Source organism: Canis lupus, chromosome 33, assembly GCF_048164855.1.
Source record: "Canis lupus baileyi chromosome 33, mCanLup2.hap1, whole genome shotgun sequence".
Classification (NCBI taxonomy): Eukaryota; Metazoa; Chordata; class Mammalia; order Carnivora; family Canidae; genus Canis; species Canis lupus.
Window position 1 is genome coordinate 20,337,501 of NC_132870.1, and position 17,104 is coordinate 20,354,604.

The window sequence follows — 17,104 nt, forward strand, 5'->3', positions numbered from 1 at the left end:
AATGGGTAGGAAAAGAAGATTTATACCACTGTTAACCTGCACAGCTTGCCCTCTGGAGTTTTAACTGTATTAATGAATTTTCTTTGAGACTACCCACTGTGAGAGAGTTTTAAGCTTTATTTCATTCCCTAGAGGCCTTGGAAGCTTTAAAAATTAAAATTCAATGTCATCTGGTTTGGCAAAGGTTCTCATGGTAAAAGTGAACTTCAGTGATCTACTTGTCACTCTCTGCCCAACCCCTTAATTTAGCTTTTAGCCTGTGTACTCCTTATTTCTTCCTAATTCTGGAAGCACTCATGAATATATTTATTTCTAATTTATCTATAATTTTGATGTTTGCAGAGAATGGGTCAGTTCAGTTGCCAGTAGATCATGCCATTCCACATATATATTCATCATTAACTCATGAGTACTATTTTTATTTTAAAATAATATATTCACAGCATAAATAGATATCAAATTATGATTCTAAAATGAACAGTAAAATTGTCTTCCTTGACCTCTCTCTAGTTCCATTCCCAGAAATAATTTATTTTAACAGTAACTGAGTTATTACTTAGAGGTTTTTTGGGTTTTTTCTTTTCTTTTTTCTTTTTATTTATTTATTTTTTTTGTATTTACCATTACAAGTTTAATATATGGACTTATACTGCAATTTGTCAATTTTTGGCAACTCTTGACTCTGAGTACTATAAGAAATCTGGCACATTTTACAGTTTCCCAATCTTTCACTTCTTGTTTTTATTGTCCTACTGATACTAAGTTTTCTAATATTTATATTTCTATATTATAACTAGGTCCTCCATACTTCGTATAGATTGATCTAAAACCACTCAGTATTAAAACAAAAATTTGAATATCATAGTTATTTCCTATCAAACCAACTAGTATGGCCAAACACATAGAGAAGTAAATGAAATTCTGTCACCAAATTCATGATTCTTCAAGAATGACCCACAAACGAGCTAAAAATGCCTTTTTTATTCATTTGTTTTCATTTTACTTTACCGAGGAAATGTTTATTCTAGGTGTATATCACCATTCTCTCATTTCCCTTTTTATATTTTGCTGGAGCATCTTTATACATGGAAATGTAAAAGTACTAACTTTCTGAGCTCTCCCATGCCAGAAAATTATTTTCTTGATTCATTTACATTGAATAAAGGCAGAATTTTATATTCGAATTTATTTCCTCTTGGAAATTCAAGAAAGTATTATTTCATTATCTCCTAGCTCTGAAATGTTACTAACGCTGCTGGGAAAGTGTTTGATATCAATATGTTTCTCATCCCTCTGTAGGTGACCTAGTTACTTTTCTCTGTGGAAGCTTCAAGGGTATTTTAATTCTAGTTTTCTGAAAATGCAAAACAATATAAAAGGGATGTATGTCTTTTAAAATTTAAGTTCCTTGGTATTTTGTTGAGTTCTTCTAATTGAAGATTTCTGTTTTAATTCAGTTCAGGATAACTTACTGTTTTTTATATCAAATACTCCTAACTACTATCTTACCATTCTGTTTCTGGAATGCCTAATAAACAGATGTCTGGCTTGTTTCTAGCCTCCATTTATCATATTTTCAATCGGTTTGTCTTTTTATATTAAAATAATGCTATGTTGTAGTTTTTTAAAAAATACCTATTTCATTGGGACCATGTAAAAGAGAGATATATGTATATGTCTTTCATATGAAACCAGAAGCCTGAGTTTTTAAATATTTTTATATAAAGCTTATAAAAATGTTGAAAATCAAACTATATACCCTTTAAAATTACAGCATATCTATACATGTAAATTTTAAATATGTAGAAAGTAAATTTTCTAATATTTTTAAGTAAAAATTATAAAATTAATTCCATTATTTCATAAGTTTGAGAACAATTTTGACCTGAGATCAATAATTTGGATTTTTTATGAGATATATACTCATATGTTTTAAGGGCATGTTATTTGCAGAAGAGTTTCCAAAATCAAAGTGTTCTGTGTGATTAAACTATTTTGCTTCTTGGGTAAGCAAGGTACTGCCCAATACTTTCAATTGCAAGTATTTCATGTCATAAAACAGCAATACTTAAAAAAGGAGTTTCCATATCCAAGTTAAAAGAGAAAAATTTAAATTAAGTAAAAGCAACTGGTAGAATAACTCATCTTCTTTAGGACTCATCACCAACTTGTTTCACTACAAACACATTTAGCAAATACATATGCATTCTTTATGGGTACCTTCATAGATTTGCATTTTTTCCTAGTAGCTATAATATTATAATAGAAATAACTATGAATTCACTAAATATTCTTTTTTTTTAATTTTTATTTATTTATGATAGTCACAGAGAGAGAGAGAGAGAGAGAGAGGCAGAGACATAGGCAGAGGGAGAAGCAGGCTCCATGCACCGGGAGCCTGACGTGGGATTCGATCCCGGGTCTCCAGGATCGCGCCCTGGGCCAAAGACAGGCGCCAAACCTCTGCGCCACCCAGTGAGGGATCCCTCACTAAATATTCTTATGCTTAAAAACTCTGTACTAGTAATAAATGTGGACATTCTCCACAGTGGATCCTAATGTGTACAATGACTCACTTGAGAAACACAACACAACCATAAAATTTCTCAAGATAAAGAAATGATCTATTAAAACATTTTTAAAAACCACATTTATTTAACAAATATGAGACTCTCCGGTGTCAAGAACACTGCTGGATGATTTTAAACTCTCTTTGAACTTACAGCGACAAAAAAAAATCATAGAACCTGATGCTAATGTCTGATAGCATTTCTGATAGCTCTCATCAAATTAGTTTCTTTGACATCTTAGACATTCCCAGATATCAATTTAACTAGCTTGCATTTGTCCTTTCTTTAAATTAGTTCTTCCTAATTTTCTATCAGTTACCTCACCACTAAAAACATTATAATTCAACTCTTGGCATTGTGCACCTACTAAAATTTTATTTCAGCAAGCAATGCTACTTCTCAAGTTGATGGCTAAACTTTAAAACCTGGTTGATGAGCTTGTTTTGATAATTTGTTATTAATAATATAATGACAGCCCAATTTCTATAAAAATTCATTTTAACAATACCTACACATGGAAAGCTAACTTTTTAACTGCAAATTTCAAATTGATCTTTTAGTAAATTTATTCTGAATGAAACAGTCAAGTATTCATTTTTAAATTTCATCTGCTTTACTTATTTCAACTTATTCAATAGTAGGTATTTATAAAATGGAAATTTAGTTAGAAAAATTCTTATCAACAGTTTAAAATACAAATTAGCATGGATTAAAACAGGGCACTGAAGAGTCTTAGGTACAAGATGGATTTAAACTGAAAAGAAAAAATTTACACTGATAAATAAACTGAGCTGAACCTAAAGTAAACCTTCTACTTCATACACAACATGATTATATTTTCCTATATATCCTAAAAACAGATGTTCTCTGGCCCAACAGGAGATGTTCCATGTAATAGTCTCTCCCAGAGCAATGCTAGACTTTTCTGCTTAGCCTTCAAGAATTTTGTTCAACTTTAAAAATAAGGAAGTACATGCTAGCCAAAGATGTTACAACAGCCTACCAGGTACCTCTCTCAGATCCTAATATACTGTTCAGATTATACAGTCTTTTCCATGATTCCTAGATTACAAATAAGTTTGGTTATAGAGGAGTCTTCTTACCATATCTGACAGTTTAGTAGATTTTTGTGTTCTTGACAAGAAAGCAGTATAGTAGTTAGTCAAGTCAGGCAGTTCATCAGAAATTCTAACCTGTGAATTCCAAAAAGCATGTTGAAAGAAGGGATAAAAAGTATGTATCATTCCTAATTATCAATTCAAGTGGCACAAAAAATAATAAATTTGCAAGAAAATATATCAAGGTTGTTCTATCATTGGAGATAGACGTATTTATTATAAATTTTAAGTGGGATATAAAAGTAAAAGACTTTAAGTCAATGAGATACTAAAATTTAAAAAGAATTGATTATAAGAACTCTAGAAAAGTAGGATGGATCTACATACATTATTTAAACACATTAAGAGGGGATCCCTGGGTGGCTCAGCGGTTTAGCACCTGCCTTTGGCCCAGGGCGTGATCCTGGGGTCCTGGGATCAAGTCCCGCATCGGGTTCCCTGCATGGAGCCTGTTTCTCCCTCTGCCTGTGTCTCTGCCTCTCTCTCTCTTTGTCTCTCATGAATGAATAAATAAATAAATAAATAAATAAATAAATAAATATCTTAAAAATAAAAAAATAAACACATTAAGAGTTACCATACTGTAATGTCAAATTTAGACATCAATTTGTGTTGCTTCGTAACATATATATAAATAATATATATGATATTTAGCCAATCATAGTATTATTTGTTAGTATTAAATTATTAATACATAACTTAAAAATATATTAACAGTAACTACTTAAATTTATTATGTAGAAATCCTACATTAATAAATTTTCTAAACAAAATGATCCACACTCTCTTGAATATTGTAAATCATTACGTGCATTGAGAATGTAAATTAATAGGCTACATGAAGCTGGTAATCTAAAAATTTAATTAGCAATTAATTAATCCTTGTGATATTATGCTTCTGATTCATCATACAATTTAGTCATTTGCATTCACTTAATATTTTAAACTGTATAAACAGTAGTAACATTCTTTGTGTATACAAAAGAGAAGAGAATTTATTTTCCCATTTTTACACACTTCACTGTTTCTATCCCAGAATTTGGTATGCATATTTAGTAATTTAGAATTTGATACCAAGTAGAATAATTAGATACCTCTTTGTTCACTTTATGAGGAATAGTAATCTACTAAAAACTCCATCCCTCACATGCTGTATCTTTGAAACTATATGCCTCTCTACCCTAAATGCTGAACTAGTGCTTCTCCACACTTTTCCTAATACTAATTCTATCTAGTCACCCAAAGGAAAACTGATTTTACCACTTTAAAAAACAGAAATCCAGTCACATCTTGTGAAAACCTTCAAATACAGAGTATCTGAACATTATTATTTTGTGTGATTTTATATTTGTTGATGATGAAAAAATAATTCACTTTTATAATTTTATTATCAGGTATGTGGTACTAGAAATTATAGAATAAAGAAGTTCTTGAAAGCATCTTAAAATTTTTTAAAAGATTTTATTTGAGAGAGAGACAGTGAGAGAGAGTGAAAGCACAAGTGAGAGGAAGGGACAGGAAGAGAGGAAGAAACAGACTCCCCGCTGAGCAGGGAGCCAGATGCCTGATGTAGAGCTTCATAAAGGACTCAAACGCAGGACACTGAATCATGATCTGTGCTGAAGGCAGACACTTAACTGAGCCACCCAGGCACCCACATTTTATAATTTTTACTGTCTATGGGTAGAAGTTCAGAAAACAAATCAGTCATTGGATGACATGGATTTTAGAGGCAGTAAGTTTGCAGAAAACCACATTTTTACCAAAAATAATTTAAATACAGATAAAATATAAGAAAATCCTATTTTTAAAGGCCTCATAGAGTTGTGGATGCCTCTAACTTTGAGTTGTCAGCATAGACAAAAGAGGCTAAGATTCTAAATAGGGTAGAACTTCTGAAAGATAAGCTATCATTTTGTAGGTGCTTTCTCCCTGGTGGCATTTACTCATAACAGGCAACAAAGAAAGAATTTCAGTTTTGACCTGGTGAGGCTGCTGTTAAAGAGCTGAGAAAAAGCTTACTGTGGTCTTATTAAGCCAGAATGGCAAAATTTCAGGTTTGAGGAGCCTCAAAAACACATAATTTTCCCTAGGAACCTTTTTGCCATTGGATAAGTGATGGGGTGATGCTAAAAATCTAAGCCAAAACACAAATGTATTAAAGACTGAAGTTCAGAACTTGACAGACAGAGGTCTTGACCACATCAGGCTTACAGCTAAAATCTCTAGAGAACTACTTAAGAAAATTAACAAACCAGAGGTAAACTAAGCCCTAGAAAAAATATAATCACTATAATAATGACTGGATTAAGATAATCTCAGATTTCCATCTGCCATGCAAAGGAAAGTATAAAATCTCTCTAGTCGAACATAACACCATTTAAAGTCTCTAGGTTACATGCAACATATGGCATTTCATTAAAAATTAGAGGGCATGCCAAAAGATAGACATGCATGATCAAAACTCAAGAGAAAAAACATAACAGAAAATAACAACAGACTAATAGGTGATGTAGGTACTGGAATTAATACACAGAACTTTAAAATTAGTATAATTAATGTGTTCAAGAAAACAAGAAAATAATGAAAAAGAAGAGCTAAAAACATGGAGAATTTCTCCTGAGAAGTAAAATCGCTGTAAGTATTTAAATAGAATTCATTCTAGAACTGAAAAATAGAATATCTGAAATTAAAAAATAGATCAGTGTAATAGGATTTGAAACACAGTTTTTAAAAAAAGATTAAAAGATTAGTTAATTGAAAGATATGCCCGAAGAAGATATCTAAACTGAAGCACAATTAAAAAAATAAAATAAAATAAAATAAAAAAGAAAACACGATACTTAGGTACTATAAGAGATGGTTGAGTCACAGTAAATAGGTGTACCATATCTATTTCTTAGAGTCTCCAAAAGATATGCAGAAAGAATGTGACAGAAGAAATTTATGAAGATATAATAGTAAAAATTATTTAAAATTATGAAAGACCCAACTGCAAACCTCAGACAAATAAGTATAAAGAGAACCACACTTCTGACACATTGAATAGACCCCCCCCCAAAAAAAAGACATTTGCTTTCAAAGAAGAAACAAACTTGACAATGTACTTCTCAGTATAAATAACAGAAGGCTTAAAACAATAGAATAACATCTTTAAAGTACTGAAAGAAAATAACTACCAACATAAAAACCCAACCCCCCAAATTAAAAATGACAAAATAAAGACATTTTCAGACAAAACTACAATAATTCATCATTAACAGGCCTTAACCAAAAGAAGCACTAGAGGGGTTTTTTCAGGCAGAAGAAAGATGATTGATACAGAAACACAGAAATGCAGAAAGAAACAAAGCATAAAAGAGAAGGTAAATGTTTTGGTAAATATAAATAAATATTGACTGTACAAAACAATAATATTCAAAGGGTTTAAAGTTTTTTTTTTTAATTTTTATTTATTTATGATAGTCACAGAGAGAGAGAGAGGCAGAGACATAGGCAGAGGGAGAAGCAGGCTCCATGCACCGGGAGCCTGACGTGGGATTCGATCCCGGGTCTCCAGGATCGCGCCCTGGGCCAAAGGCAGGCGCCAAACCGCTGCGCCACCCAGGGATCCCCAAAGGGTTTAAAGTATACATAAACTTAAAATGTATGACAATAATGAATAAAATAGGAGGTAGCAAAATGGAGCTAAAATGTTTTAAGTTAGCATTATCAAGAAAGTGGTAAAAGTAATCCTTTTACTAAACTGCAAAAAGGATACAAATTGTAAATTTGGTGACCACCACTAAAAGGCTATAAAACAATATACAACTAAAAATGTTATAGAAATAGATGAAATAGAGTAATATAAAATATTTGACTAATTCATAAAAGAAGGTGAGGTAAGAAAAAAATGCTAAAACAAGCAAGCCAATAGAATATATGAAACAATCTGGTTTCTACACACACAAATGTATCAGTAATCACATTAAATATTAATGGGTTAATACTGCAGTTCAACACAGTTTATGACTGGATTTTTAAAACTAAGATGTGCTTAGGGTATATCTTTCACTCTTGATTACAGTTTGTTAAATTTTACATAAACTAAGAGTCTGGATTAAACCTATGGTAGTTTTCAATTGTCAATAATAATAACAAAAGTTGCTAAGTTTGTACTATGTGCCAGAAGCTATTTAAAGTATTTAAATGTATTGATTCATTTAGCATTCACAATAATGCTTTGAGGTATAAACCTATGATGACCTCCATCTTACCAAAGCATAGAGTTTAAATAACTTACAGAAGTTCAGTGACAGAGCAAGAAAATATACTCAAATACTCTGACACCAGAGATCATGCTTATAATCACTAAGCTATACTGCCTCATTATCTTCAGTAGAGAATAAAGATTATAATGAGGGTTTTGTAAAAATTGCTTGCAAGTTATAATTCTAATAATTCTCTTGAATCTAAATGTCAGGTTACTTAGAATAATGAACTTCTAGTACATTTGAAACAAAATACAGGGATCCCTGGGTGGCACAGCGGTTTGGCGCCTGCCTTTGGCCCAGGGCGCGGTCCTGGAGACCCGGGATCGAATCCCACGTCGGGCTCTCGGTGCATGGAGCCTGCTTCTCCCTCTGCCTATGTCCCTGCCTCTCTCTCTCTCTGTGACTGTCATAAATAAATAAAAATGTTTAAAAAAAAAAAATACAACAAAAATATTGTAAAAATTACTTTTGTTCATGATGCATTTCAAATATATCAGCACTGAAACATGGTTAAGATGGTAAATTTAATGTTATACATTTTTTACCATATTAGAACATATATGTAAATAAAATTTTGTAAGAATTCATAAAAATCTCACTTTGTAAAATTTTAATTTTGCTTAAATAAGAAAACCTTTATTCAATTTTTCTTTTATGCCTACAAATCTTAAGCAACTCTTGAGATTACAGATTATTTACAGCTGTTCTTTCATTACAATGAGATCTATTTCAGCTATATCTTAAGTTTTTAACTAATTTAAAGAACTAGGAGTGATAACTTTGGCAGCACATATACTAAAATTTGGAGAACACAGAGAAGATTAGCACCCTGTGCAAAAATGACATCTAAATTTAACTTCATTTCATTTATTAAAAAAACTGTTTTAAAGCACCAGAATATTCTTACATTACCACCATAAAAATCTTAGGATTCAATTTCCTATAAACCATATGTATTCTACATATTCTCCTTTCTGGGTTGAAAATAATTTTCTCTGTTAGGAAGGACAAATCCAATTGTCCAATCCAATTCAGCATTTCAGTGACTCTATTATTCCCCATATCATCTACTCCACTGGTACAGAGTTCCTTTTTGCTACATTTTGTTTTGCCAAGCCAAATTTCTACAAGCTAGTTTTAATTTTCTGTAGTATTTTTACACTAAATTGTCCTTCTCTTTAAACTTCCTGGAGTATAGTTCTATGCCTCTCTCTCATATTCATTTATTCAGTTATAATTTCCTGAGTTACTACTATAGAATAAATACCATGTTTTCACTGTTTTGTACATGTCCTTTCATAATTTGGCAACTATATTCAAACTTCCCCAACATTTAACTTCTATTCTACCCTTATTGTTAGCTACTTTTATTTTTCCATATGTACATTCAACTTTCTCAAATTCTTTAGGAGAAAGAATAAATAATAAATTTACATACATATATTACAATGTTCTTTTTAAAATGTTCTCTACAAAGTTTCATGTGTAGCCAAAACTGCATTGTCAGAATTTCTTCATGAGATTATCTTCCTGTCAACTCTTCTAGGTTAGTGAACTCTTAGAGTCTCTGATCTTAAAAACATTTCTTATTTCTGCTGATCATTTTGAAATAGGGAATATCTAAATTCCTGGTACATATCTAACAATGTCCAGAATCTCTTCTTGATAATTTTAAACTGTAAAATAACATGACCACTGTTTGCACAAGATTCTTCCATTCTATTTCATTAGTTCTCCTTATTTAGTCAAAATTAAGCTAAGATATGAGTTCCTCCCTTAGCATCCTCTACTTTTGTGAAAGTAAATTATCAGGAAATTAAAAACATGTAAGACATTCTCTTTCAATAAAATGAAAAATCCAACATAAGATTTAACATTTACTCACATAGTTATCATCTTTGATATTCTGTATAAATTTATATATATCCAGATTCCACCTGGTAACATTTTCCTCTGCTTGGAAGACTTCCTTTAACATTTCTTATACTTCAGATCTTTGAACGATGAATATTTCAGCATATATATATATATAAATTTTATATATATATAAAAGTCTTCAGTTTTGTTCTCATTTTTCAAGATATTTTAGCCTGCCATAGAATTATAGCTTGACAAGTATTTTCTTTCAATACTTACAAAAGGTGCACTGCTGTCTTTTGACTTCCAACAAGCAATATGCTGTCATTTTTAACTTTGTTCCTCAATGCTATGTATCCTTGTTCTCTGGTTGCTTTTAAGAATTTTTTTTAACCATTCTAGTCAGTTTGGTTACAATATGCCTTGGCATAATTTCCTTAACGTCTTCTGTGCTGCAGGCATGTTGAGCTTCATAGATATGTAGGGTTTTAGCTCTTATCAAAGTTAGGAAATTTTCAGCCATTGTTTCTTAAAATATTTTTTTTTCCTTCAAGGACACTATTTACACATATCGTAGGCCACTTCAAATTGTCTCATAGTTCACTGATACTTTATTCATTATTTTTGTCCTTTTTTTCAGTGATTCATTTCAGATAGTTTCTATCAGTGTCTTCAGGTTCACTAATCTTTTCTTCTGAACTTTCTAATCTGTTAGTGATAGTGCACCTCTTAAAAAATGTTATACTTGCCATCTCTCTAGAACTTCAGTTTGTCCCTTCTATTTGTGCCATTTCACAACTCAATATGTCCAATCTTTCTTCTACCTTCTTGAACATGTGGAATCTAGTTATAATAACTGTTGAATGCCTTTACTAATTCTAGCATCTGTATAATTTCTGGTCTTTTTCTATTGATTGTTTCCCACCCCCAACCCCCAATTCTAGGTTATATTTTCCTGCTTCTTTGCATATCTACTAATTTTTTTAATGGATGCCATATACTGTGACTTTTATCCTCAGGTACTGGATATTTTTTAATTTCTATGAATTACTGAGATTTGTTTTGGGATGAAGAAGTCCAGTAAAGCAAAAATATATATAAAGATGAACTACTTGGAGAAAAAATATAAACTGTCATTCACAGGTGGCACAACTGTACTTGAGAAAATTTTTTTAGAACTATTAATAAATTAGTAGAATTAATCACTTAATTTATCAAGAAGTATAGATAACTGGTAAAGCAAATCTTTACTAAAGACTATGATATTTCTTTATACCAATAGCAGAAAGCTAAACAATGAAAATATTTGAAAGATACCATTAGAATAAAAAACACAAAATACTAAACACAAAGGAATAAATCTGGGATGCTTGGGTGGCTCAGCAGTTTAACTTCTGCCTTTGGCTCAGGTTGTGATCCTGAGGTTCTGAGATCAAATTTCACATCAGGCTCTCCATAGGGAGCCTGCTTCTCCCTCTGCCTATGTCTCTGCTTTCTCTGTGGGTCTTTCATGAATAAACTAATAGAATTTCTTTTTTTTTAAAAAAAAAAAAAAGGAATAAATCTAATAAAAATGGGTAAGACTTCTACACAAAATTATAAAACCACAAAGAGCATTTTAAGGAGATCTAAATTACTCTCAGAAAAAGTGGAGGAATTCTATTTATTTATTTATTTATTTATTTATTTATTTATTTATTTATTTTAATAGAACAAATTTAGAATGAAGTTAAAGAAATACACATAAGATCCTCAAAGAGATAGAGAATAAGATCCACCATTAAAAAGAAATTATAAACATAGTTGCAAACCAAATTAATGTTTATTCTTATGCCATAAATTACCACATACAAATAATTTCAATAATAATGTATGGCTTGAGGCACCTGGGTGGCTCAGTCATTTAAGCATCTGATTCTTAGTTTCAGCTCATGTTGACTGCAGGGTTGTGACACTGAGATGCACATTGGGCTCCACGCTCAATGCAGAGTCTGCTTATCCCTCTCCCTCTGCTCCTCCCTGTGCTCACTCGCTCTTTCATAAATAAGTAAAATCTTTAAAAATAATAATAGTAGTATGGCTTATAATAATGAGGCATATATGTCACAAGCAAATTTTTTAAGTCCTAAGTCTTGGTATTAGATTTAAAGAACATTATTTTGGTATTCACAAATTACCTGATAATCAGCAGGACCAGGAGAACTACAAGCTTCTTTCTGAACCAGGAAGAGAGTCCGAGGAACAGAAGAACCAAATGCACTTTTCTTTTGTTTCTTCAAGCAGGTATTGCTAACCTTGTCAATTATAGTATTGTTTAGGATATTATAAAACCCAGGACCTAAAATCATGAGGAATATCATATTAAACATGCTTTTAATTTTTTAAAACTAAGTAACCTTAAATTAAATAATTGTTTTTAGAAAGAACTCTCATATACTGCTAGCAGGAATGTAAAATGATACGACATTTAGAGAAATAATTTGTCAAATTTTTATAAAGTTAAACAAATACTTAGTATATGGCCCAAAATTCTACTCCTGGGTATTTTCTCAAGAAAAATGAAAACAACCCAACATCCATCAGCTGGTGAATTTTTAAAAATGCGCCAAACCAAAAAAAAAAAAAAAAAAGAAGTGCCAAACCCATGCAACAGAATACTATTCAGCAATAAAAAGGAAATATAAATGCAACAACATGAATGATCCTCAAAAACATGATGCCAAGTGAAAGAAAATAGATAAAATCCAGACTAATGTATGATTCTATTTATATGAAGTTCCAGAAAATGCAATATCATAGTGGCAGAAACAGTAGCCTGGAATGGGTGGAGATTAACTGCAGAGGGGAATGAGAGAGCATTTTTAAAATGATGGAAATGTTCCAAAATTTAATTGTAGTGGTGGTTACCTGACTTACATACATTTGTCAAAACTCATCAAACTACACACTTAAAATTAATTATTTTACTGTGTAAATTATTATTTTCTGTGTAAATTATACCGAAAGAAAGAAGAAAGAAAGAAAGAAAGAAAGAAAGAAAGAAAGAAAGAAAGAAAGAAAGAAAGAAAGAGAAAAAAAGAAAAGAAAAGAAAAGAAAAATTAATTCTCGATGCTAAAAAGTATTGAAGAGTTGATGTAGTAACATTAGAAATCAATTTGGGCCTGGAATGACTTTGTCTAAGAAGGGCTAAAATATCACTTCCACTGCATGCTACTGGTCAAAAAAGACACCAGAGGAGCCAAGATTGGAAAGGAAAATAAAAGACTCAACTTCTCAATGGCATGAGTAGTAAATAATTTTGTACCAGAATAGACTTACCATAACAAATTACCATAACAAAACTTACAGCAATGGTTTGAGATTAAGCAATGGCTCAGAAGCTAGAATACCTCAAGACTCAGAAAAAGGGCCATAAGAGGACAGATGATGGCTTAAAGGACAGGAGGAAATGTTACCAGAGGTTGGAGAAAAGATAACTTGTATAATAGAATGGCAGAGATTTTAACAAAACTAATGCTTGAGATAATGAAGAAAATACTTAAATAAGTAGTTTTTAGCTAAGAAAGTTTCCAGTCTGAATATCAAAAGTGCCAACCAGTTGTTTTTATCCATGTATAAAAAGGTATGGAAAGAAAGAGATGAGTTAAAACTGTTGTTTTCAAGGGGAATTTATAAGAAATGAAAAGAAATCAAAATTTTCTGGTCTGAAAGTAAAACTCTTTTTCATCGCATCTCTCCATATAGCAAAAAACTCTCAAAGCAAGAAATGGCCTTGAGAGATCAAAGACCAAATCCAGGGTTTCGCTGTAAGAACCTTTGTTAAGAACTCAGAAGAATCTCTCAGTTAAAGGAAAGGCTTCTAAGAATTTTAAGACCATATGTCAATGACCTTAGAATCTAGGAGCATTGAGGGGCACCTGGGTGGCTCAGTGGCTGAGCATCTGCCTTCGGCTCAGGGTGTGATACCAGGGTTCTGGATCCAGTCCCCCATCAGGCTCCCGGCGAGGAGCTTGCTTCTCCCTCTGCCTATGTCTCTGCCTCTCTCTCTCTCTCTCTCTGTGTGTCTCATAAATAAATAAATAAAATCTTAAAAAAAAAAAAAAAAAGAATCTAGGAGTATTGAAACTACCAGCACTACCAAAGATGACCCAAAGTAGACAAGGGTTTTCCTAAGAAGTACATTTGAGTGTGGCTTTTATCCAGGGTATTTGATTCTAATACAATAAGATACCTACAAAGTTTTCATATGGAATTGTACAAACTTTGAAAGAAAGAGACATCAACAGTGCAAATGAAAAGTGGCTATAGAGCCTAATCTTCCATAGGCATCAACAGTGCAAAATGAAAAGTGGCTATAGAGCCCTAATCTTCCATAGGCAAGAAGCAGGCTGAGAAAGCTCCAACTGCAAACACAGCTTTTTTCTTTGAGATTTTTTTTTCTTGCTTCTTGAGGTAGATCTGTATTGCTACATACTTCCCTCTTAGGACCACCTTTGATGCATCCCAAAGGTTTTGCACCATTGTGTTTTTATTTTCATTTGTTTCTATGTATTTTTTAATTTCTTCTTTGATTTCCTGGTTGATTCGCTCAACCTACAGTAGCATGTTGCTTAACTTCCATTTATTTGTGGTCTTTCCAAATTTGTTCTTCTGGTTGACTTCTAGTTTCATAGTATTGTGGTAAGAAAAGGTGCATGGTATAATTTTAATTGTTTTGTATTTGTTGAACCTGTTTTGTGACCTATTCTGGAGAATCTTCCATGTACACTAAAAAAGAATATATGTTCTGCTGTCCTAGGATGGAACGTTCTGTATATATCTGTTAAGTCCATCAGGACCATTGTGTCATTCAAAACCATTGTTTCCTCATTTATTTTCTATTTAGATGATCTATCCATTAATGTCAACAGGGTATTAAAATCCCCCACTACCATTATGTTATTATCAATTAGTTCTTTATATTTGTCATTGTTTTATATATTGTCATTGTCATTGTACTCTCACGTTGGGTACATAAATATTTACAATTGCTATATCTTGTTTGATTGTCCCTTTTATGGTTATATAATGCTCTTTTCTGTTTCTTTTTCGAGTCCTTACTTTAAAGTCTAGTTTGGGAGGCACCTGGGTGGCTCAGTGGTTGAGCATCTGCCTCCAGCTCAGGGCATGATCCTGGGGTCCTGGGATCAAGTTCCACATAGGGCTGCCCATGGGGAGCCTGCTTCTCCCTCTGTCTACGTCTCTGCCTCTGTGTGTCTCTCATGAATAAATAAAAAATCTTTAAAAAATAAAAATAAATATAGTTTGGGGGCACCTAGGTGGTGCAGTCAGTCAAGTATCCAACTCCCGGCTTCGGCTCAGGTCATGATTTCAGGGTCGTGAGATCAAGCCTAAAGTCTAGCTCTGTAATCAGCTTGGAATCTGTTTGAGTTTCTCTCTCTCTCTCTCTCTCTCCCTCCCTCACTCCCTCCCTCCCCCTTCCTCCCATGCTGACTCTTGCTCTCTCCTTCTCACATAAATAAATAAATAAATAAATAAATAAATAAATAAATAAATAAATAAATAAATAAAGTTCATCCACATAAGTATTGCTACTCTGGCTTTCTTTTGACGTCCATTTGCATGATAAATGTTTCTCCACCTCCTCACTTTCAATCTGCAGCTGTCATTGATCTAAAAGGAGCTTCTTGTAGGCAGCATATATATAACTCTTGTTTGTTTAGCCATTCTGACACCGTACAGCTTAGATTGGAGCATTTAGTCCACTTATATTCACAAAGTAATTATTGATAGATATGTATTTATTGCCATTTATTACTTGTTTTGTCATTGTTTTTTTTGTCACTGTCATACTTAACTGTCTTCCTCACTTTTGGTCTCTCTTTAGCACTCAAAAAGTTCCCTTTAATATTTCTTGGTGTAGTGGTCATGAACTCTTTTAGTTTTTGTTTCTCTGGGAAGCTCTTTATCTCTCCTATTCTGAATGACAGTCTTACTGGATAGAGTACTCTGAGATTTTTTCCATTTAGCACTTTGAATATATCATGCCACTTCCTTCTGGCTTGATAAGGTTCTGTTTGAGAAATGTCCAGCTAGCCTTATGGGTCTTCCCTGGTAAGTTAAGGACTTCCTTTTGTCTTGCTGCTTTTAAGATTGTTTCTTTATCGCTATATTTTGTAAATTTAACTACAATATGTCTTGGTGTGGGCCTACTTTTGTTGATTTTGATGGGAGTTCTCTGTGCCTAATGGATCTGGATGTCTGTTTCCTTTCCCTGATTAGGAAAGTTTTCTGCTATTATTTCCTGAAATAAATTTCCTGTTCCCTTTTCTCTCTCTTCTTCTTCTGGGACTTCTATAATGTGAATTTTATTATATCTATTGGAGTCACTGAATTCCCAAAGTCTACTTTCATGTCCCATAATTATTCTTTCTCTCTTTTGGTTCAGCTTCATTATTTTCCATTATTTTGTCTTCTAGGTCACTAATTAATTCCTCTGCTTCTTCTGGCCTGCCATTAACTGCATTAAGCCCATTTTCAATCTCATTTATTATATTCCTCATTTCTGATTCAGTCTTTTTTAACTCTTTTATCTCAGTGGTAAAGGTCCCCCTAATGTCTTCCATTCTTTTCTCAAATCCAGTGAGTATCAGTATTATTGCTGCTTTAAATTCTCCATTAGGCACGTTACTTGTATCTGTTTTGGTTAGATCCCTGGCCATAGCCTTATCTTGTTCTTTCATTTGGAATAAATTCCTCTGTCTTGGCATTTTGTCTAAGTCTCTGTCTTCTTAGAAAAGCCAGTTATGTCTCCTGCTCCTGAAAGTAACAGCCTTATGAAGAAGTCATTTAATGCCCAGGGCCTGGTGCTTCAAGGAATATCTCTGGTGTGTGCTGCATGTGCTCTGTCTGCTGTTGTGTTTTGGTTGCTCTATTCTTCAGGTCAGTTGTCTGTAGAGGCTCTCCTTGTCTGCTATGGACAGTGTTTGGTCCCTCGACTGAATGTAGTGAGTTTTAACTAGGTGCACTCTAGTCTGCTTATGAAATGAGACCTGACACCAATTCTGCCAGAACTGAAGCCCTGTAAAACTCTCTGGGTAGGAGATATGGTGTAGGCAGGGGTTTGTGCTGGTCTTCTGGGGGAAGGGCCTGCCATGCTGGGACTGAGGCAAGCTTGACTGAGAAGGGCAGTCCTGCCAGAGCATGTGGAGTGGGGCTTGGTGTAAGCAAGTTAGCCAGAAACACAGCCTATTTCTTATAGAAAAGGAAGGATGATTCAAAAGATGGAAACAAAAGCCCAAAAGG

At 32.9% G+C, this 17,104-nt stretch overlaps 1 protein-coding gene and 1 pseudogene across 42 annotated transcripts in view; one reads left to right on the top strand and one right to left on the bottom strand.

Moving 5' to 3' along the window:
* Positions 1-17,104, bottom strand: part of STPG2 (sperm tail PG-rich repeat containing 2) — a 531,130-nt gene that overhangs the window by 378,215 nt on the left and 135,811 nt on the right. For 41 of the 42 annotated variants that reach the window (XR_012023507.1, XR_012023495.1, XR_012023496.1 and 38 more), the window contains 2 exons: positions 11,976-12,136; positions 3,674-3,763 (listed from right to left, as the gene is read on the bottom strand). Coding sequence is in view for 22 of the 42 variants with exons in the window: in XM_072810719.1 (XP_072666820.1) it covers positions 3,674-3,763; positions 11,976-12,136 (251 nt within the window). In the remaining 20 variants the exon portion in view is untranslated. The remainder of the gene's footprint in view (positions 1-3,673; positions 3,764-11,975; positions 12,137-17,104) is intronic. The other variant, XM_072810720.1, reaches the window with a different exon arrangement.
* LOC140624077 (U6 spliceosomal RNA) lies at positions 8,713-8,812 on the top strand (annotated as a pseudogene).